This window comes from Hemicordylus capensis, chromosome 3 (assembly GCF_027244095.1).
Source record: "Hemicordylus capensis ecotype Gifberg chromosome 3, rHemCap1.1.pri, whole genome shotgun sequence".
NCBI classification, from domain to species: Eukaryota; Metazoa; Chordata; class Lepidosauria; order Squamata; family Cordylidae; genus Hemicordylus; species Hemicordylus capensis.
This window is the reverse complement of record NC_069659.1, coordinates 199,647,345-199,671,477: the sequence shown is the minus strand read 5'-3', so window position 1 is coordinate 199,671,477 and position 24,133 is coordinate 199,647,345. Positions and strand designations below refer to the sequence as shown.

Genomic DNA, 24,133 nt, shown 5'->3' with positions numbered 1-24,133 from the left:
AAGTGTTGCAGAGTGTATTCTGTCTGCGTGGATTACAGAGCAAACACCAGTGAAAGGTTTTTAAGATAATTTTACTTGGGTGACAAAGATACTAAGAAGTCAGTACTGAGCTTGCTGACTCATACTCGAAGAAACAGGAATGAACAGGAAGAAGAATAGAAGCCAGTGCCCCTCTGGCTTTGTAGTAGATTACATGCAAACTATACAGCAAGCTAAGCTGCAGTTGTTGCATTTCCAGTTTCCAACACTAGGTACCTCTTTCTCCTTCCTTTCCTTCTTTTTCTCCAATCAGAGTGGCAGCTTTCTGCAGCTGTTTTTCTTTAAACAAAACTAAGCTAAACAAACCATAAATTGACTGTTCCTTGGACCTCCCTTGTATTGTCTTTTTCGGCCTTTCATAGAAAGCTAACCCAGAAATGATTACTGCATGTAACAGCAGTTGATGAAGCATCAATTTTGTATTCCATAGTGGCTCAAGTTGGTATCCCAAAGCTGAAGCTTCAAAGCACCTGTAGAGTGTATCTATACTACAAATGTACATTGTTTTATAGCATGTTAATTTTAATAACTTCCCTCAAAGAATCCTTGGAATTGTTAGAGTGAAGTTCTCAGAATGGTTTTAAATTCCTAGCTCTCCTCACAGAAGTACAATCACAAGGGTTTCCTGGGAAAGAGGACTGTTAAACCAGTTTACAGCTGTAGTACAGATAGATATGCCACCAGAGCAGCCAAGTATGAATTTTAAAATGACCTTTAGGCACACAGATGTAATTTCTCCAGCATTTATGTTTATTTTGGCCTTGCAGTTCAGTTGATTTTGGATCCAAATTATGCCAAAGCAAACTGCAGCAGAAGGTTAGCCAAAAATACCTTGTTTGACTGGAACTCAGGTAGAAGCAGGGGTGTTTTCACAAATGGGATCCAAACTAGTTAAAATGCATTTATGAACCTTTGCCCAGCTGTTTGGGGCTTTTCCACGAAGTTACTTCATCCAGTTTTTAACCACAGCAGTTATAGCAGTTTTGTTTTATTATTTATTTATTTATTTATTTATTTATTTATTTATTTATTTTTTAAACTTTTCTACCGCCCTTCCAAAAGGCTCAGGGCGGTTTACGTTTTGATTGATAGAATGAAAGACAGATAATAACTTATAATTGTATTGTTTTAGTATCTACTTAGATTTATCTGCCCTGTCCCCTGCAAAACACAATACAAGTCAATTAAGACATAATTAGGAGCTTTTCACCTTCTGCCAACTTAACCTGAGAACTCTAAAAGCCAGACTAAATTGGGACTTGCAACATTTCCAAGTGGTGCTCAGGTTTGGACTTTGGTAACTTTCTAGGGGAAGAGAGCTTTATAACCAGGAAAGCAGAATAGTGCAGTTAAAAAGTGTTGAGACTAGACTTGAGCCCGAAATGTTTCGGAGGCCATTATAGAGGCCTCCAAAACGTTTTGGCCAGTGGGGCCTTTTCAGAGGCAGCAGAGGTATTCCCTTAAGGGCAGGGGAGAGTGCACTTACACCTTCCGCTGCATTTCCCCCGTTGGCACTCGGTTGTAGCAAAGCCCCTTTGGGCAGCAGCATACCTCCCTGCTGCCCCATTGTCGTCCTCGGCCGGAAGTGGCCAGAAGTACTGGGCGTGTGTGCGCCTGTCGCGTGTGTGCACATGCATGGCAGATGAGCGCACATGCATGCTACGGTACTTCCGGCCACTTCCAGCCGGTACTTCCAACCACTTCCAGCCGAGGACGACAACGGGCCAGCAGGGAAGTACGCTGCTGCCCGGAGGAGATTTGCTACAACAGAGCACTGGTAGGGGAAATGTGTAATTGCACCCTCCGCCACCCTTAAGGGAACACCCCCGCCACCTCCGGAACAGTTCAGAGCACATCCCTAGTTGAGACTCCTGGTGTATTGCCAGGCAGTATTTAGGGTCTCAGATCCCAACGATGGGGATGGAGAAATGTACAGTGAAAACACTCCTTCTCCCAGTCTATTACTACTACTACGAATATTTATATGCTGCTCTCCAACCAGCGTTCTCAAAGTGGTTTACATAGGGGGGGAAATACATAAATAAGATGGTTCCCTGTTCCCAAAGGGCTCACAGTCTAAAAAGAAACATAAGGTAGATACAGCAACAGCCACTGAATGGATACTGTGTTGGGGTTGGATAGAGACAGTTGTTCTCCCCCTGCTAAATATAAGAGAATCACCACTTTAATAGGTGTCTCTTTGCTCAGTTAGCATGGAACCATCTCTCTAGCATCATAGACAGTAGCAGGCATTAATAGCTACTGACTTTGACTCTCAAGCTTTTTCCAAGTATGCCAACAATAATGCTGCACACATAAAGAATTCAGCATATATCTCCAGATGCATTTTATGCTGGGTTTCAAATTCTAGTGCTCCTCTAATATCTCAAGATGTTGGTGACCACTGTGGGAGCTCATGAGCATTCATTGGACCTCTCTTGAATGGTCCAATTCATCTTAGCTTGGTAGTTCAAGAGTATTTTGATGAGTGATTGCTCATCTTCTCCCTGGTATCTCCTATATAAAATCCTGAATCTTGTCACCATTTCTCTTCAATATGAATGTCAAATATGAAATAGTCAAAAAAAAGTGTCTCAAAGAAATCTTAATCAGACTTTAGGAAGGCTCGCTGCTTTTGATGATTTTTTTTTTTTGAGAAATCATTGGGAAAGGCTGTGAAAGCGTTTGTTCTGTGGTCTCTGATCATTTGTGATCTTCAGTTGGTTAGGATCTGCAGTTTGTCCTATACAGGAAGCGCTGACTCACCCTATATGGGCTTTATTTGCTCTTAATAACATCAGCAAATAACCAAATGTGGTTAGCTACATAGAGTCATGGTGTCTTCACACACAGTATATGATCCCTGGCTGGCTGGGATCGCTTGAAGAGGAATAGAACAGAGAAGAACATCTTAGACAAGGCCCTCTCCCTGGTAACCATCCACCATCCAGATGGGATACCCAGAGCAGAGCATCAGCTGGCAATCTCAGTGAATGGGCAGTTCATACAGGAGTAGGCAGCCCTCGCCTCAAACCATTTAGGGCTTTTTTAGGCTGAAACCAGCACTTTGAATAGCAACTATAAACAAACTCCAAAAAAGTGGAGACCTTTCAACACCAGCAAAATGTGATCAACATGGCAGGTCCCAGTTAATAACTTGGCCAGCTCAGTATGCTCTGAATTAATTGTGATGAATCACATTCTAATCACTTTTCATACAGAGTTCCACATACCTGTATGAAATGCATAAGAGGAATCTAATTTGGGCATGGATAATTCTGGCAAAATTATATATTTTTAGGGAAAACTGTAGGTGGCATATCAGCAAAAGTGGGCAGAAGGCTCTCCAAGCCATGGAACCACTTAGACATCAATTAGCAAGGCTAGATATAATAGCACCTCCCAAACAGAAACCTGCTCTTAAAGGGGAGTGCAACCCCATCCCAAACTGGCAAACTACCTTCTTTCTGGCCAGCTCTAACATGTACCAACAGTACCTCCATCTTGTTTATTTGCTTTGCTTTAGTTTATAAGTCCTCATCTATCCCATTACTGACAAGAAACACCTGTTAAGGGTGTTGACTGCCACATCTGCAGTGCATCAGATTAAAATGAGCCATAGAACTGGACATGATGCATATGATTGACACTTCATATCACATCTCTGGAGAACCCACCAATTTAATGTAGAAGTTAACTAGGATGGAGGACAAGATGGAGCCATTTGTAGGTTGTTTTTCACTTCCTGTTGCAGAAATGTAATTAGGGTGAGGAGACAACAGGCACCTATTGCTGGAAGCTATCTAGAGATAGACACAAAATGGGCAACAACTCATTTTGATTGTTCATGTAACAGATTGAAATTTATTACACTAGCAATACATAATGTATTAATCTCAATATGAAATAATTAGGCATATGTTTTCAAGATGGTAGAGTAACTTGTTTAGTGGCCTAGTAGGGGCAGCCAGAACAGCACCACTACAGATTCTCATTGGGCCTGCAACTCAACACAATAAAACAATTCAGACCCTGAATATTGCTGGTTAGGGAGGAAAGAGGATTTCTATAGCAGTGCCCTTAAAATCCACAAACATTCTTAACTGCACTCCAGATTTCACCAATCACACTCCCCACAATCAGTCCAGACGTAAAGCACCTTGTAAAGTGGTGGATCTCTTATATTAAGCAGGGGGAGAACAACTGTTCCTATCCAATCCCAGCACAGCATCATTCCAGTGGCTGCTGTTGGTGTCTACCTTGTGTTTCTTTTTAGGTTGTGAGCCTTTGGGGAGAGGGAACCCTCTTTACTTATTTATTTTATTTATTTATTCTACTTATTTATTTTTCTATGTAAACCACTTGGGGAACTTTTGTTGAAAAGCGGTATATAAGTAGTAATAGTAGTAGTAGTAATTCCATTTTTTATACAGTACTTAACGTGTTTACCTATTATATGTGATCTCTAGTGAGTTGTACAGAGTTGGGGGCCGGGAGCACCCAGAACTGGGACTTGTTATGGCACAGTAACATGATCACTCAAGTTCTTTGCCTTCGGTGCCCCACAGTCTAATGCTAGAACTGTGACCAGGAGTGTCTTTCATCACGGCTACAACCCTTCTGGGTTGACTGTACAACCTATTGACTGTGACTATCATTCCTACCTTTGTAATACCGAGGCTGGAGAGCTGCCCTTGATGACAATACGAATGCTTGAGTTGATACAGAATGTGTAGCAGCCAGGAGAGCACATTTCACCACTGCTCTGGCATCTGCACATCAAAGTATTCATAACATCCAGTCTCTTCTCAGGGCAGGCCCAGTCAATGAATTCATGGCCGTCTCTCTGTGTATATATAGATATGTTTTGTGACATCACAAAAGCTACCCAAGCAGCCATGTAGAAGCGTCATCTGGGTTTGTATTCTGTGATGACATTGTAGCCCATGGCAACACCATAGCAATAGCACTTACATTTATATACCGCTCTATAGCTGGAAGCTCTCTAAGCGGTTTACAATGATTTAGCATATTGCCCCCCAACATTCTGGGTACTCATTTTACCGACCTCGGAAGGATGGAAGGCTGAGTCAACCTTGAGCCCCTGGTCAGGATCGAACTTGTAACCTTCTGGTTACAGGGCAGCAGTTTTTTACCACTGCGCCACCAGGGGCTCATTTACTCTTTAGTGACAATCACATGGTGAACCAAGCAGAAGAGAGGACCAATAAACATCCCCCAAGAGCAATAAATACACCGAAAACAAAGGACCATTGTGTTTATAGTATTTCAGGATGTTTGAAAGCTCCCTAAGAAATGTCACTCAACAACCTCTTCTGCTGCTGCTTCCCTTGAAAGTCCCCAGACATGTTGCCTGAGGTGGAATTTCCATCTTCAATTCTAGTTTCATTTCAGGGGAATTTTTCACTGGTAATTCTATATATGCTCTACATGCTCATGTAACATCTATGTTAAATTACTGCAACTTCTATATGGGACTGCTATAACATTAGCTGGTTCAGAATGTGGCAACCCAATTATTATTTGGGACACACCAGTCTGATCAGCTTTCACCTGTATTAAGAACTTCATCAGTTCCCAGTATGTTTCCAGGTACAATTTAAAGGTGTTGGTTTCACCTTTAAAAACCCAAACTGCTTGGGACTGCTTTCTCTCAAACGAACCCCCCTGAAATGCAAGAAGCACTTTGGAGGTTGTCCTTTAGGTGCCCCTTGCCTTCAGAGGCTAGATAGGTGGAGAATGGGGAGGTGCCCCAATTATGGACTATCCTCCCCAGGTGGGTTTAGCAGGCCCCAATCCTGTTATTTTGACAACATGTTAAGACCTTTTTCTTCTACGGGGCTCTTAATGGAAAATTGGTGGCGGCTACTTGTTGTTGGTCTGTCTTCTAATTTCCTTTTATTGTAAACTGCGTCTTGCTACTATCGCTACATAAATTGTTTTATTTTGCTATTGTTTTATCGTGTTTATATTATAAGGATACCTTATTGTAGACCGCTTTGAATATTTTAATAGAAAAGCAGTAAATAAATGTTTCCAATACAATAAATATTATAGTTTGGGGCTAAACTCCTGACAAGTGGGGATGTAGAGTGACACCTCTGAGTCAGTCCTGCCCAGTCTCTTCCAGTGTTCCCTCTAATTCTTTTCATTTGTGTGCAGAATGCATTTTGTTCTGGGTGTCAGTATTGAAGCAGTGTGTGTGCACATGCATTCAGAATGGGGCCTTCCTGATTCAATCTGGGTGGGACCTAAAATTAACTGAGCAGACATTTTTAAAATGTGTGTGTGTGTGTGTGTGTGTGTGTGTGTGTGTGTGCACATGTGCACACCTGAAAGGGAACATTGGTTCCCTTTCTTCCCCAGATCAACTTGTGGGGAAGCCCGCTTGAGTGCTTACATGACACAGACCAGAGCTGTGATTCTTGCAAGTTTGCGGTTCTTCTTCTGTGACCCAGAGAAATCACAACTTGCAGTTTTCCATTTCACAGGCGAAAGGGTGGAATTGCACATAAACTGCTTGCTCTCGTGCTACACTGCTAAGAGGCTGTGACTGTTCATATGAACAGCTATTTGTTGAAGTGAGCGACTTGATCACCAGACCCAACTCACAAGCGCAAACAGTGGTGGGGGGAGTGTGGGGCCATGTCTGATTTTAACAGCAAAAAGAATGAGAGGGGAGTTCCTCTGCCTGCAGCTTAATGCCCTGTAACCTCTTGCCCCGGGTTCTTTGTTCCCTGACAAGATCACACCCATTATCAGAGCCGCACTGAGGGGAAAGTGCTTGGGGAGGGAGGAAGAGTTCTGTGGCCATCACCCCTTCTGCTGTTCCAATCAATCCCCCTCCCAACCCTTCTTCCCAGTTTTTACATGATTGCAGTAGATACGGGTTTGAAGACATGAACCAGCTGCCACCATTCCTAGTTTGCCCCACAGTCTCGGTTCTTTTCCGTTTTACCTCTCGCTTGCAGTGGTTCTGGTTTTCTCCCTTGAAACTTCCCTAAGAACAAAGCTTGCCCCAACTTCCAGCAATCCTGATGAACACCAAACTTTCTGCAGGAATTCAACTGCACTGTCTCAATGGATCGAAGCCAAAATGAAATTCACCAGACAGTTTTGCAGCAGCTTCAGTTACAGGGTCCATCTTGCCGTTATTGCTCTGCCAAATATTTCACACTCTTCAAAGGAAATACAGGCTGAAGGGGGAGACGGGTGGGCTGCAATGACTGGCCGCCAGCTTTCCCTTTCCTTTGCCTGGCCTTGCCTGCCAAGAGCGAAAGCAGGCTCCAGGGATTCCTCTTCCTCCAGATGATGACTTCAGCAACACCTAGAGCCAGCAAAGGACACAACTCCCCGAGCAGGTTTAAATGTTTGTGTTTCCTTGAAAACATTGATGACATCATTGACACTTGAGGCCTTGAACTCCATTCTTGGCATGCAGAAGTCCTGCGGGTGACTTTTTCACCAGGGGTTGCTGCTCTTGATGAATATTTATGTAACAATGACTGTAATTAAAGGGTTGTAAAGTGGGATCTAAAATGTACTGGTAGTAAATTCTTCATAGACAAGGCTTAAGTAAGCAACTGCGACACACACACACACAGAGTAATGTGCAAAGTGTAAACATACTGTCTGGGTCTGTTTAACACATGCATTTAAACAGTTAATATGCATGCTATTAAAATAGCACATAAAATTTGTAACTGGAGAAGAAAAAAATACACACAGCAACAAAATATTTCAGCTGTGCAAGAGGAACAGAAAATCAAGACTCTGTGTTGCTGGATTGCCAAGGTGCCAGTTCAAAACAACTACTAAAAACACCCAATTTTGCTATGTACTACTTAGGACGTTACCTTCTTACGCACAAAAAGGGATGTGTACCACAGAGGCAGGCAAGCACATGGTGGAGACTATGGACAGAAAGTGAATCAAACCACTTTGAATATCTTGCAGGTAAAAAACGCTGTGGATATATTTAGAGAAAAGAGAGAGAAAAAGTTTCTCCCTTTTTCCTGAATACTAAAATTTGTTATAGAAGTCTGATTGCCAGTGGTTTCAAAACTAACACTAGGAAACAGTGTGATGCAGCTGCAAAAGGGGTGAATGCAATATCAGGCTGCATCAGTAGAACCATAATCTGCAAGCCAGAAGTGATAGCTCCTCTTTATCCTGCACTACTCAGCTCACTGGACTTTTAGGATGATGTAGAAAGATAGACAGGTTTAGAAGGCGGCACTGAAAATGGTGAAGGGTCTGGAAAACAAGTCTTATGAGGGAAAGTTGAAATAACTGGGCATATTTAATATGAAGGAGAGAAATCTGAGAGGGGAAGTAGAGTAATGGTGCTTTTTCATGCTGTTACATAGAAGAGGGCAAAGATTTGTTCTCTGCTGCCACAAAGGGCGGGACTAGATGTAACAAGTGGGCTTGTTACAAGAGGGTACATTTTGTTTGGACATTAGGGTCAACTTCTTAATGGTAAGAGCAGTTTGACAATGATACCAGTTACTGGGGGCAAGTGTTGTCCCTTACTGGGGGTCTTCAAGCCGAGACCTCCAGCAAAAGTTCTGGGTAAATTTAAAAAAAAGTCTTCGCCTGGAGTCCAAAAGAACATAATGATGGTGTCAGCTGAGCCTCACTGAAGAGGCTAGTCTATAAATGGAGAGCCACCACCAAAAAGACCCTCACTCTTGTATCCTCCTCACCTAATTTGGTGGGGGCTCTTGAAGCAGGGCCTCTGTAGATCTTAAAGCTGGGTAGGGACATATGGGAAAAGGTGTTCTTGCTAGGGATGTGCACTTAACTGGGTGGGGGAAGTTCAAAGGCAAGGGTTGATTTTAAGGGCGGGGGAGGGTGCACTTATGCCCCCTCCACTTCCCACCCCTGCTGGCACTCCATTGCAAACTGGTCCAGCGGAGTGGTAGCATATCTCCCTGCCGCCCCGTCCTCTCCTCGGACTGGAAGTACGTGGAAGTACCCAGCATGCCTGTGCCTGTTGGGCACGCACACACGTCAGGCATGCACACAATGTGCATGCGCATTTACCCGGCATACATACATGTGTTGGGGACTTCCACTTCCGGTCCAAGGAGCAGATGGGGCGGCAGAGAGGTACGCTGCCACCCTGCAGAACCGGTTTGCACTGGAGCGCCGGCAGGGGGGAGCAGAGGGAGGGGTAAGTGCACACTCCCCTACCCTTATAGTCAACCCGCCCACACACCTTTGAACTGGCGGAACCACCGGTCATTCAAACTGGTTTGGAGGCCCATAATGGGCCTCCAAACCAGTTCCATGCCCATCCCTAGTTCTTACTGGTAACCTGATCCCAAGCCCTTTAGGGCTTTAAAGGTTAAAATCAACACTTTAAATTGGGCCCAGAAATGGACTGAGTTTGACAATGATACCAGTTACTGCAACTGGTAGTGCAACTGACGAAGCACTGGCATAATATGATTAAAACACCCAGTCCCAGTTAACAATCTTGCAGTTTCCAAGCCATTTTTAAGGGCAGCCTTACCCACCACCACACATTAAAGTAATCTAAATGGGAGGTTCCCAGAGCACGAGTATCTCTGGCCAAGCTACCTCCAACCAGATTAGGCTGCAGTCTCACCTGGAAGGAGCTAGCTGAAACGTAGTTCTGTGAAGGGAACTAATGATCTCTTCAAAAAGAATGCTTAGCACCCTCACAGAATTACAGTTCCCAGGATTCTTTGGGAAAAGCCATGACAGTTAAACTCTTACAGAATGACACATTGTAAGTGCAGGTATACCCCATGGGGATTATTTGCAAGTACACATCTCAACACCAAAGACCAGGGGCATTTCCAGATGGGGCTTTTAGCTCACTTCTCCTCTGGAATGGAAGATGTGTGCTCACATATTGGGCAGATTTACTTCAAAGACCCTGCACTCTATTGGGGAGCACTCCAGAAATAATTCAGGTTTTTCATTGTGTGTTAGAGCATAGCGCAGTTTATGTCCAGGGTTAAATAATCCACTTTTTGCGTTGGTTTGGGGGGGAAACCCAAACTCACAGTAAAGTCCCACAGTAAAACCATGGTAAAGCCTGCTGTCTGGAAATGCTCCAGGGCACTGAAATTGATTCTGGCCACACACCCCATTGCATCTGGTCACCTTATACTGCAAATGCAGGTGGAACGAAAGCGGTTGTTCGAAGAGCCCTCTACTAAATTAGGAGAAGTTATTTGGATTCCAGCTGCTGGAGAGATTTTCTTACCAGCAGTTGGCCGCTCAAATGCCTCTGTATCCCAAGAAACCACTAGTGGCTCAGCTTTCAAAGCCAGCCGTTCCCCCTTCAGTCATCACTGTGGGCTGAGTCATTTGGCTTATATCCCCACTGCACTCCCAACAACCAATAAATTATGATTCTAGGGAGACAATCCGCTTAAGCAGTCCATCACCACCCCCAAGAATGGCCGGAGTGTGCACAACTTGTGGAAAGAAGCCATAGAGGAAACAGAAAAATTGCCGCAATATAAGCGGGGGGGGCACACTGCTTCCTAAGACCCCTTTCCTACAAAAGGCCCATGAATCAGGCCTAGTTCTTTACCACGGAGGTGAGTCTTGGATGTAGCACTTCGAGACTGCAGACAGGGGCTCACACAGTTGGATGTTCCCCTATATCAGCCCTGCACAACATAAGGCCCGGGAGCCGGATTCGGCCTGCAAGGGCTATTTTACTGGGCCCCGGGTATCCTGCAGCAACACAGGAGCTGGAAACTGCCTTATAGCACCATACTATGCATGTTTTCTCATAAATATGTCCCATGGTGTTCCCAGCAAGGCTTACTCCCATGTATGCATGCCTAGGATTGCAGCCTGAAAGCAACAAAGAGGACTTGGCATTTGTTTGGGGCTGACGTGCACTCCAGGGACCCCACTGATTGAACAGGGACAGGACCCATTTTCTGGCCATTATCCTTGCTTAAAACTATGGGTCAATTTACAGGGAATAGATCCACAAGTAGCTAATAATATTTTTAATTTTAATGTAATGTGCTAAAATTGACTTTGGCCCCTGCATGCCAAGTTGTGGATGGTTCTGGATCACTAGGGCATTTGAGTTGTGCAGCCCTGCCCTATATGAAACCTAAAGCCATCCTGCTTCTTTTCCTTTATTGTCACTGAATCTGTCCTAACAGGAAATGAAACCAGAAGAAAATGGAATAGTTTCATTCAAATTAGGCCAGGTTCAATGACGTACGTTCAAAGGTCATGGGATGCCCAAATGGTCTGCCTGGAAAAATGCAGGATGGCATCCTACACCCACTCCACTCTACTCCTGGTACAATGCTCCAAGCAGAAAACTAGGTGTTGGTGTGAAGCGTTCTTGCCTAGAAAGGTTCACTTGGTTTTCTATGTCCAGGAAATTATTTTGTATGGTGGAGTGTACAAGCAGAAAATGAGGGCACCAATCCTCCCTTACTGTTTGTCCTCTAGCAGCTGGGGTTTAAATGTATACTGCCTCTGAACATGGAGGTTCAATGTCACGAATATAGCTAACAGTAATTATACAGTACAACTATCCTCTATTAATGTGTTCAATCTCCTTTTAAGACCAGTGGCCATCACCACATCTATCAGCAGAGCATTCTAAAAGATGCAGTACTACTGTAGAAGCCTCGACAAACTGCTATGATTAGGAGTGCCTTTTACCAATCTTATTTACAGACCAAAGCACTTTGAGAAACGTGGAAGCCTAGCACATGTCATTATAACACCTTTAGGTGTAATTAATGCCATGTGCTGCACATGGCATTGTTTAAACTCAAGGAAGCCATAAAAGGGAAGAAGACTTCCTTCCGAAATTGGAAGGTCTTTCCAAATGAAGAGAACAAAAGGAACACAAACTATGGCAAAATAAATGCAGGGTGACAATAAGGGAGACAAAAAGAAAGTTTGAGGAACATTTAGCTAAAAGCATCAAGGGAAATAACAAAAACTTCTTTAAATACATCAGAAGCAGGAGGCCTGCCAGGGAGGTGGTTGGACCATTAGACAATGAGGGAGTGAAAGGGATTATTAAGGAGGATATGGAGGTTGCAGAGAAGCTAAATGAGTTCTTTGTGTTCGTCTTCCCAGCAGAGGATATTGAGCCTATACCTGTTCCTGAACCAGGCTTCTCTGGGATGGAGGCTAAAGAACTGAGTCAGATAGAAGTGACGAGATGATGTTCTAAACTGTCTGGAAAAACTGAAAACTAGCAAATCGCCCGGGTCTGGATGGCATCCATCCAAGAGCCCTCAAAGAACTCAAATGTGAAATTGCCGACCTCCTTGCTAAAATATATAACTTCTCCCTATCATCAGGCTCTGTACCGGAGGGCTGGAAAGTAGCAAATGTAACACCAATTTTCAAAAAGTGATCCAGGGGCGATCTGGGAAATTACAGGCCAGTTAGCTTAACGTCCGTTCCAGGCAAATTGATGGAAAGCATCTCAAGGATAAAATTGTAAAGCACATAGAACAGGCCCTGCTGGGAGAGAACCAGCATGGCTTCTGCAAAGGGAAATCTTGCCTCACGAAACTTTGGAGTTCTTTGAGAGTGTCAACAAGTGTGTGGATCAAGGTGATTCAGTTGACATAGTCTACCTGGACTTCCAAAAAGCTTTTGACAAAGTTCCTCATCAAAGACTCCTGGGAAAACTTAGCTGTCATGGGATAAGGGGACAAGTACATGTGTGGTTTGCTACATGTGTGGATTGAACATGTGTGGACGAAAACTCCCAGTTTCAAGTATACATTGATGGGATCTGAGTTGTCAGTGACTGACCAGGAGAGGGATCTTGGAGTCGTGGTGGACAGCTCATTGAAAGTGTTGACTCAATGTGCTGCAGCTGTGAAAACGTCAATTCCACACTAGGGATCATTAGGAAGGGGATTGAAAATTAAACAGCTAGTATTAGAATGCCCTTATACAAAACTATGGTGTGGCCACACCTGGAGTACTGCATACAATTCTGGACACCGTATCTAAAAAAGAACTGGAAAAGGTGTAGAAGAGGGCAACCAAGATGATCAGGGGCCTAGAGCACCTTTCTTATGAGGCATGGCTACAACACCTGGGGCTATTTAGTTGAGAAAAAAGATGACTGCAGGGAGACATGATAGAGGTCTATAAAATCATGCATGGTGTGGAGAAAGTGGATAGAGATAAATCCTTCTCCCTCTCACATAACACTAGAACCAGGGGTCATCCCATGAAATTGACTGCTAGGAAATTTAGGACCAACAAACGGAAGTACTGCTTTTTCACATGACGCATAATTAACTTGTGGAATTCTCTGCCACAAGATGTGGTGACAGCCAACAACCTGGATGGCTTTAAGAGGGGTTTGGATAACTTGGAGGAGAGGTCTATCAACGGCTACTAGTCGGAGGGCTGTGGGCCACCTCCAGCCTCAAAGGCAGGATGCCTCTGAGTACCAGTTGCAGGGGAGTAACAGCAGGAGAGAGGGCATGGCATCAATTCCTGCCTGTAGGCTTCCAGCGGCATCTGGTGGGCCACTGTGTGAAACGGGATGCTAGACTAGATGGGCCTTGGGCCTGATCCAGCAGGGCTGTTCTTATGAGGCTGACCTTGAAAATGGTCTATAAGCTCCCTGTGCTGTAGAAGGCAGACGCCTCACTGCTGATGGGAGCAGACAAGCTGGGACTCTCAGCTCTTCACCACCCAAACTGGTCTGCCTGCGTTAGTTTCTGGGACCAGTTCAAGTCACTGGTACTGTCCTATAAAACCCAGGCCTTCTCCGTTACCTTTCAGAATGTCTTGGGCTTCACTACATGGCGACGATCTGCTGCGCCCCAGCATACAAAGAGCTTCGGCTCTCATGTCCAGCAGTGAGGGGAGTTATGAGACGCCAGAGATGGGAGAGCTCCAGCGGATACTGTGGACACCCATCCCCTGCCGTGGCAATGTCGACGAAGTCTGGCCTAACCTCTACATTGGAGATTTGTAAGTAGAGGGGGTTACACAGCGTGCAGCAAACATTATTCTTATTATCTATGAAGATGGAAGAAAAGAGGGAAGGAAATGGCAAACTGCAGGTTTATTCTACTGCGCTGCCACTGTTTCCACAACATTTGTATGCTGGTGCCACAGACCCTCACTGGTCCTCAGCCTAGAAACTGGATCCGCATCACAGCTTTTCCTGTTCTTTTTCTTTGGGGCGGGGGTGGGGGGGTGGAATGACGGCCAGGCATTATTAACTGGTAGTTTAATCAAATAAAATTTTACTTAATTAATCAATGGAACAATTTTTAATCAATGAGGAAATGAGACACATTTGGTGGGGGGGGGCTTTCTTGTTTATAGTGTGTTACTGTCACAGGGAACAAAGTGAGTGGTAGTTTTTTTATTATTAAATTGTAATTTTTTTCAGATTTTCCTCAGTATCTCAAAGCGTTTTGCTTACATACAACTTAAATTTAATCAGTGAATGAGTCAGTTAAAGGGGAGATGATTAATCACCTACACATGTTTTGGTCTATTGACAGCCCTAATGTTCTTTCAGGGCTTTTGCACATTATATCTGAAATAACAAATGCATCAAGCCTCTGCTAAGCAGGGTCTACAAGTGATTTAGTATTAATTGATATGGTTTATCCTCCATGCCCCACCCCCCCAAGATTACTTTTTAAAATCACCATATTAAAATCAGGTGATAATGTCAGAACATTTACCTGACCCACAGATTATTGCTGGCTCAGATAATAAAATGACCAAAGCACAGAGACTTGGGGCAGCATCCAGACTAAGTTAGTCATGACTAACCCCAATTGAAATTAGTGGGACTTAAGTCAGTGATGACTAACTTGTCTCATTTATTTCAATAGTGTTTAGCATAGTAATGACTAACTAACCTGGATCCTGCCCTTGAAAAAGCATGATGCTTCAATCCTATATGTGAATGAATGAATAAATCTTTATTTCTGTCATTGACCAGAATAAACATTGAAATTTACCAACAATTAATTTATTACAATTAATTGTACCATTAATTACCAACAACCACTTGATCTAAACGCAAGGAAAACTACTCACATTTTTTAAAACACCCTATACCTACTTAAATACATAAAACTATCATCCACAGAGGTCATCCACACAATCAAAAACTGTGTTCTACCTGGGTTTGGGAGCTATGCATGCTCCCAATTTTCAGTTGTGTGGAAGCAAGGTAAGAGGAAAACCTGGGTAGAAGTGATTGCATGGAAGCAAGGTAGGAGGACATGCTACCCAGTATCCTACCTTTCCTGCACCACTGAACTGCACCTGTCCTGATACCTTTAAACAGGAATCCTCATAAATATTATATATTAGAAAAAGATGATGATGCTCTGTTGAGGAATCCAATAATTCGCACCATAATTTCTCTCTTGATATTAAATCAAACACATTTTTAAAATCTCCAAAGGCAGCATACAATGCCTTTTTTTTTGTTTTGTGTAGTATTTTTCAGCCAAATGCTATAATATTAATGTTTATTCCACCGTAAAATTGTGAGTTCTAAAGTCAGCCTGTTCATCTGCCAAAATATTTTCAGTATCAATTCAAGCTATTAGTTCCTCATATAAATGCTTAAGTATCCATATGATAGTTATGCCTTTCAGTCAAGAACTGTACTGATTTTCAAGGACAACAAAAGGAAGGCCCTCTCACACATCCTGGGGACAGTCTACCCCAACTTAACACTTCATTACATGGACACTGGGGGGGGGGGGAACAAGAGTTAGATTCAGAACCATTTATGGTCCAGATAGGTAAACATCTCCTCATATTGAGTGATGTTTAAGATTAACATTGAGTGATGTTAAGATCAGGCCCTCTGCCCAGGAGAGACTGCAGTACCTGAAGCGGAGAAGATAGGTTGGGGTGAAGTTTGGAGCTCAGGCAGGAGGCCAAGCCAATGCCATCGTTCTTAGGGCTCAAGGCCAGAGAAAGAACTGACCAGGAGACTGGCATGGGAGAAAACAAGGAAGCAATCTGGAAGCATAGAGGGACCACCTCATGGCTTCCTTCAATTCAGGTTGCCTAGACTTCAAGCTCTTTCCCTATCTTTCAGTCCCAGTCCTGTGCTAGGAGGAAGAACTAGGAGATACATAGCTGGTTTTCATAGGGACTGGTTTTCTGGTATCAGCTGGCTTGAACTTCTTGCATTTTCTTCCTCCAAACAGCAGCCCTGGTGGCACAGAGAACAGAAACTGGGTACCTGATCTCTAGGGTTCGTGACTCAAGCCCCACAGCTCTTGACACTTCCCCTGAAAAGTCACTGCCAGGATCACATCAGAAGCTGGTCCCCCTAGCAAAGTGGTTAGCATTGTTGTTATACCTGGAGTGAGAGGACAGTGAGAAACAATTTTAACTGAGCTACCAACCACTGACACTTTTCTCAATCCCAACTGCCACATACACAAAAGGAATTGTCCAACATATATCAATGTAGGATGAGAAAAATAGTAGCAGTACATGACTCAGTATGTGTGCTGGTAAGAGCCTTCTCCCATATATACCCGCCCAGTCCAGTTCTGAAGCCTTGTTGTGGTTTCCATGGCCATCAAAAATGGTCTTTGATTATTTAATACTCAAAAATATCTTTGATTATTAATCTTCAATAGACTCTGTACATGTGGAAGAACTTTTCATTGGCTTGATCAATGGAGACTGACAGTTAACACCTTTGTCTTTAGACAAGCATTTAATTCTGAATTATTTTGGGAAACTCTGGATTATATATCTGATTACTACCGTTGCATTTATGGGATGATTTGATAACACTTCTGTGTTTGCAGCATTTTTATAATTTATTATACTTGGCTTTGAGAATGGTTTGTTGAAAAGCAGTTGATAAATTGGCTTTTCCAAATAAAATTTAGTTTCTTCAAATAAAGACCAGCACCAAGATCAGAAAAATCACAGACATTCAGACACCATGCTGAGTGGCTGCCTAAAGTTTTAGTAGCTTGACATTTGTTCAAGATGGCAGTGACTTCTAAGCATTTGGAAGAGTTTTCAGTCACTGAACAGTACCATCTCTCTTCACCATCCCCACCTCTGTTCCAAATTGTCCCTTCCCAAAGCTGATTTTCTTTTAAATGAAGGGACTGTCAGGGTTATGTTATGCACATTTGCACATTAGCATACAATTGGTCTGATAAGGATATCATTGTTCTGTATTGTGCACATTCAGTTTCTTCATCCTGTTGTCAAAGAAGTTTAGGAGGCGTTGAAAACACTACTTGAAACCTACAGAACATGGGTACAAAGTGGATAGTGGGTGGTTGTGCATGTGCACATCATAGGCAACAATATCTCTTTCATACTACTTTCAGCTCTCTGAAAAAAAGACTCTCACTTAAGCAAGAGTAATGACTCCCTAATGGCAAGCATATTGACATTTGAGCATCGTTGCTCCTGCTTAAACCAACACGGTCCAGTAGATGGCATATTGGAATTGAATGTGGGAAACCTGGCTGAACTTGAGATTCACTGGGTGGCCTTTAAAGATAAGCATGACTATATAATTTAAAAAAATAAAAATACTCCAAGCATCCTTTTTTGCAGATATATAGCCCGGGATATAGAGCAGCTTCGCCGAATGGGCATCACCCACATAGTAAATGCAGCTGCTGGAAGATTCCACATCAACACTGGAGCCAAATTCTACAAAGACCTGCCAGTGGATTACTATGGTGTTGAAGCAGATGATGATCCAAAATTTGATCTCAGCATTTATTTTCATCCAGCTGCTAAATATATAAGGGCAGCACTGAACTCTCCTAGAGGTAAATACGGTGGACAGAACAATTTATATTCTATGAGGTGTCCAGACAGACATTTTATATCCAGTTTACAGGTAGCCATTACCATGTGATGTAGGTGGCTGGATAATTCAATTCAATTCAATTCCTTTATTACAATCACAGACCAGCACAATTTACAAACAGAAACCCATCAACAACAACAACAACAACAACAAAACCTACATGTTTGTGATACAGTAGTTAAGCATATAGTTAAAGATCAATTAACAATGATTCTTAGTGAACTCCTGGCAGATTTTACTAGCTGTTAAACAGAACTTAGCCACATTATAAGATCTCAGATCATTCTGGTCAGTTAAAAGATAATCAAGATAAAAAGAATCTGTACAACCTGGATGGCAGCAAATAAAAGGGGTTATATGTTTATGCTGTATATCTCAGTAAAACTGACAACAAAGGAGCACATGAGCCAGTGTTTCAATATATCCCTATTTGCAGAGACAAGTACGTTCTTTGTAGGGGATTTTTTGATATCTCCCTTCCAGGACTACTGTTTGCAAGGCATTGCAATGTGTCTGTGTCAGAGCTCTGTGATATTTTGGCACAGTTATCTGGTTTAGGTATCTGGCGGGGTTGAAACTCAAAACTTGGTTGCCCAAATGGACACCAACAGGAATAGAGCCCTGATCAATTTGATGCTCCATATCATATATTCTTTGTCTGAGTTTGACCCTGGCATTTTCAAACCCCAGAGTTATCAGTGCAAAAGGGGAGAAACTATAATGATGCAGCCTTTCCTCCAAGGGCGTAACTATAATAGGGCAAGGGGAGACAATTGTCTGGGGGCCCACTGCCTTGAGGGGGCCCCCAGAGGCAAGTCACATGACTGACTCTCCCTGCCACGCACCCGCTCGAGCTTCCTTCAGTTGTAGTTATCCTTCGAAATTGATGTGAGTGTTAAGTCTTGGAGCGACCAGAACAGCATGTCTTTCTCTAGTACCATTAAATGATTTGCATCATCCACAATTTACAAAACCTTTTAAAAAATAATTTAGGATGATGATCTATTGTGGCACATAGGTTTATATATAAAAATTTATATAAATTTTACTGTGCTTTTTGTTACCACTATTCAGCCTCATTTAAGATTTCTTTACTTCATGAGCTGAGCTTCAGTGAGGGGGGGCCCATTTTAAAATCTTGTCTCTGGGCCCACTCCAACCTTGCTACGCCCCTGCTTTCCTCTAGCTCTCTTTTCCTCCAAGAGTGATAGATATCCTTTAACACAAGTGGCGCTAGGCCTGCAGGATGGAAAACCAGCTTCAACCGGAATTCGAAGATATTAATCCATGCTCTGGACTCTACTTTAAGCAGTCCTGCTTCTGGAGAATTGAACTGGGCCTGATAAGAACCATTTTATTTTTTTTAAAGCATCAGTGTTAATTCAGTTGAATGCTCACACCTTATCTTATTATTTCCCCAAACCAAAGTAATACCATTGATTTTTTTTTTAAGTTGAAAAATTGCTTAAGCAAAAGAGCGTGAAGTAGGCTTGTGACATCACAGAGGATCAGCCAATCGGCACTGTGCATTGCCAGCTTTTCACATCTGTTTCCTCTGAATTTGATCCTAACAAGATGATTGTACAGATGAATAAAACACAGTGAGGTTGTTCTCACGAGCAGCCAAGGCCAAACTAGGGTAACTAAGTCCAGACTAAGCCCAGGAACTGGCAGGAGCCAACCGGTTCCCTGCAGCGCCTCAGCAGCAAACCCAGCTAAGAAGCTGGGCTCTTAAATGAGCTTAAGGGTGCAAATGCTCCCTTAACCCCATTTACCTGACTGTGTGTCAGCGCCGGTTGCTTTCAGCTGAAGCACTTACGGGTGCCCGCCTGTCACTGGGGAGATCCTCACAATGCATCACGCACTCACACAGTGCACTGTGGGGTTTCTGGGGGCTGGGGCAACATGCCCATGGCAGCTGCAGACTGTCTGGGCACACGATCTGCACACCCAGATTCCCCACCTGGATCGTCTGCAGGGAAGGCGAGCTACTGCTGCCTTCCCCGCCATCTGCCCTCAAGCCCTCCCACATGATCGTGAGAAAGGGCTCAGTAGCTGGCATCCTCACTAACTGTGTGGAGGTGTTGCATTCAAACTGCATCCACAATAACGACTGTATTTTGTAATTCAGAGTCCCACTCCATGGGCAGGGGGCAATTTTCATCTATTTCTCCTTCCCCTAGAAGTTCTCCAACACCCATAAATTGGTGTCTACCAGAAATCATGCAGTCTACTTATGAAATTATATCATGAGTCATAAATTCATCTTGATCTAGGGACATAATTCTTGGTTTAGGTGAAAGGGATTCTTGGTTCAAATCCCAGACAGATCCAAGTAACATGGTAAAGATTCAGGAGACATGGTTCCTTCCTTCCGAGACAGTGCAGTTCGACCAATGTGAATAATAATAAAAAATGTGTGTGTGTTTATTAAGTTGAAACATTCAAACCAAACTTGAAGCTTTTCAACCTAGAGAAGCCGCTGCCAGTGTGTGTAGACAATACTGAGCTAGATGGACCTATGGTCTGACTCAGTATATAGCTAGGTTCCTAGATGTTTATGATTTCAGAAACTGAATTCCACATTGCTATAAAAGTATCTTGATTCTCTAAGATGCCAAAATCAGTGTATTAATTATATTAACATGCACAATTTCAAATGTTTTGAATACTCAATTACAGCCCCAACTCTGACCTTAAGCTTAGAGGTTTGTCAAGCCTGCTTTGAGTCAGAGCTTATTTCTGCCTAGATGTCTCCATTTGTCCTTTCTTATATAGCTATATTTAGGGATGGGACTCAGGTTTCTCTTCATGCCACTGATGGGAGATGGTACGTAGACCCCAGGGGAATTAATCCTCCTCTGACTCAGCTAACCAGGGACTCATTCTGAGCAGGTGGCCTTGATGTTATTGTTCATCAGATTTGTTGCTGCATCTTTTTGAAGCAGAGGTTGCATTGCAAGAGAGATTAGATAAACAAAATCCAATCACCCAATTCAGTCGGTAGAAACTTATACACGTATGAGTACTATGTGCACACTTCCCTGGGCTAAAAGCCCCCAGGAGCCAGGGCTAGGTGGAGGATAGGGGATGAGGGAGGACAGAGGACCACTTACTGCTACCCTCCCGCCCTCCCAAAAAGGATAATCAGTGGTCATGAGTACAATGCACCTTTTTATTTAGTCCTGGGAAATATGCACACAGCACCCTTTTGGCTACACATTTCTACTTATTAGACTGGAGTGGCTGTTTAGAGTATATGTAGCAGCATACAGAATGGTTGGCAAATGTGCCAACTGCCTCCCACACTGTTCCGCTGCCTGCTCTCTGGCTCAGTAGTCAAAACCACTCCAAGGGTCTTGGGACTGGCTGAGGATTTTAGAGAATACACACAGCCCCAACTATAGCACACACACACACACACACACACACACACACAGTGTGGTGTAGTGGTTAGAGTGCTGGACTAGGACCGGGGAGACCCGAGTTCAAATCCCCATTCAGCCATGAAACTAGCTGGGTGACTCTGGGCCAGTCACTTCTCTCTCAGCCTAACCTACATCACAGGGTTGTTTGAGGAGAAACTTAAGTATGTAGCACACCGCTCTGGGCTCCTTGGAGGAAGAGCAGGATATAAAATGTAGATAATAATAGATAATAATAAATTCTGGACAGTCACATTTTCCAAAGACTTGTCCCAATGGAAACACCACCCTACAATCATCAGTGTTTTCTTCTGGAACATTTCAGCACCAAGCCCAACATGGCTTCTTAAGAAAGCTTTTAACTTTGGCCGATTTGTTGCTGCAGGCTACTGTGCTTATGGGTAGTTTGATGGAAAATATTTATTTATTTACGGCTGGCATCCAGAGCAATGGTGCACTTGCGGAACAAGCAAATTTGAGCTAGTGCAAGAAGTTAGTGTAGCTGTGTTTTTTTGAAAAGAAAACACCAACCCAGGGATCAGTGCAAGAGCATTATTGTGGTATAACACTCTTTCACAAAAGCTCCCATTAAAACAAATGATCTGTGCCACAGTTGTGCAAGGGTTGAGTGACCATAAGAGTAGTGCAACACTCATCTGGAGTGAAAGATCCAGATTTAGTGCAACCATTTTGTGCTAGCAACAAGTGCTCTGATGCTCTGGATGTCCATCTATTGGTTATATGACGTTAGATTGTGTGTGTGTGTGTGTGTGTGTGTGCGCGCGCGCACACACACACTTTTAGCCTTATTGAGCCTTTTAAAGTGAAAAATGGGATACATCTATATAAACATAAATACCTATGTCACCTTTTTATGATTAAATCTGCAGGCAAAGTATTAGTTCATTGTGCCATGGGGATAAGCCGCTCAGCAACCCTTGTGCTTGCCTTCTTGATGATCTGTGAAAACAAGACCCTTGTAGATGCCCTAAAGACTGTACGGGAACACAGAGGGGTCTGTCCAAACTCAGGTTTCCTCAGCCAACTTCGAGATCTCGACATCCGATTATCAAGCGAAAGGGGAAGAGGAAGAAGTGATACCTTGAAGTGATACCTGAACTCTGAGTCTATGCCAAAAGAGGTTTTTGGATGTTGTAATGGAAAATAGAGTGTAATTCTCTGATGTTAGAAACCTATTTAAGATTAAAGGAGTGCCAGAATCTTGAAGTGCATGTTTTTGATGGCTCTATGGATGTGAAGACTTTCACTGAAGGAACAATTACATACACAACAAAAGATGGAGGGGAGGGGTGACAGACTAGGCAATGGGAGTGCCAAGTGGAGTTTAGGGATTGAGGAGGATAACATATGGGCCATAATTCAATAACATTATTCTGTGACACAAAAGGTTCAGGCCATTTTAAACTGGATCACCTTGTTTCTGGGTTTGGGGAAGGAACTCAGTGGGAAGAAAGAACCAAGACCAGGTGGCAGACCAGGAACCACAATTGACTCACAGCCTAGGCTAAGGTGGGTCATGCCACTGGCACCAAAACCATATTTGTTGTCTTGTTTTAAGCGTTGTACAGCATCTGTAGCTGCCTCTCTTCCCCCAGTGAGCTAAAGCAGGCAAGGACCACCTTAGGGGGCAATTAATGAATAATTTTTTAAAAATGCATTGGAGATTCATCTCACCTTTCCTCCAAGGAGCTCAGAGTAGCATACATGTTCTACCCATCTTATCCTTACTGAAACCCTGCAGGGTAGGTTAGGCTGACTGATTTTGACTGGTCCAAGGATCTTCGGAGTTCATACTAGGACAAGAGCATGGGAGGAAAGGGTTACAGTCTCGTCTAACATGCTACTGTCCTAACCTTCCAGACAGTCCTATGGGCCTGCTAATTATTTTTTAAAAAATCCACAGCAGATCCTGATCATGGATCTCCTATAACATGAGTTGTTCTTTATTGCAGTTGTTTGTTATTATTATTTTCCTCCTGTCTACAACAAAGTGCCCCAAACAGCATACAATTACAGCAAACAATTTTTAAAAAACGGAATGGAGGCAAACATTTAAAATAGAGGCTCCATAATATAATAGTCACTTTAAAACAGTTTGGTCAACTTAAAAGTAAACTCTGCCTGCCAGTAGCAGCCAAAGGAACAAACAGAAAACTTCTGCTATTAGTTCCAGCCCTTGACTGCACTGATGCTGCCCAGGAAATAGAGGTTCTGAATCAAAAGTTGGCAACCCTGTTGAGCATCAACCTGGCTGTCTTGCTCCTTCCTGTCCAATCCTCCTTTCTGGCTCAGCTCCTTCCTCTCCATCTGGGCTTAGTGAACTAAGTAACTTATTTGGCTCTGCTTTCTCTGCACTAGGCTCTTCACAGGACTGATTTATTACCTCACTTTCCTGCTGCAAAGAAAGCCTCATGTGCAAAAGCCAAAAAGATAAATAATACAACATGGGCATTTAAAGCACCCTGGACTCCAAACAGAAAGCAGGAGGTCTTTTTCATCTTAAGGCCATGGATGTTTATTACAGCTCTTAGCATGCAACTCCTGAAACAGAGTAACTCCCCTCCTAACAGACCCACACCCTCGCCCGTCAACAAAGAGAGAAAAGTGAAGGGAAAATTCCATATAGCTTAAACTAGTTGTCAGTCCTGATTATTAGCCCTATGACACAAATCCTTATCTGGAGATGCTGGCAAGGAATGAGGCCACTTACTACAAAGCAATGGTTATGGGGAGACAATGAGACCAATTTTAATTTGCATAATATTAGTTAATTTGC

At 43.2% G+C, this 24,133-nt stretch overlaps 1 protein-coding gene across 3 annotated transcripts in view; it reads left to right on the top strand.

Annotated features, from left to right (window-relative positions):
* Positions 1-22,563, top strand: part of LOC128352301 (dual specificity protein phosphatase 13-like) — a 55,881-nt gene extending 33,318 nt beyond the window's left edge. For all 3 annotated transcript variants that reach the window (XM_053312763.1, XM_053312762.1, XM_053312761.1), the window contains 3 exons: positions 13,849-14,040; positions 17,650-17,870; positions 22,227-22,563. In XM_053312763.1, coding sequence (XP_053168738.1) covers positions 13,849-14,040; positions 17,650-17,870; positions 22,227-22,447 — 634 coding nt within the window. In that variant the 3' untranslated portion in view covers positions 22,448-22,563. The remainder of the gene's footprint in view (positions 1-13,848; positions 14,041-17,649; positions 17,871-22,226) is intronic.
* The last annotated feature ends 1,570 nt before the right edge of the window (positions 22,564-24,133 follow it).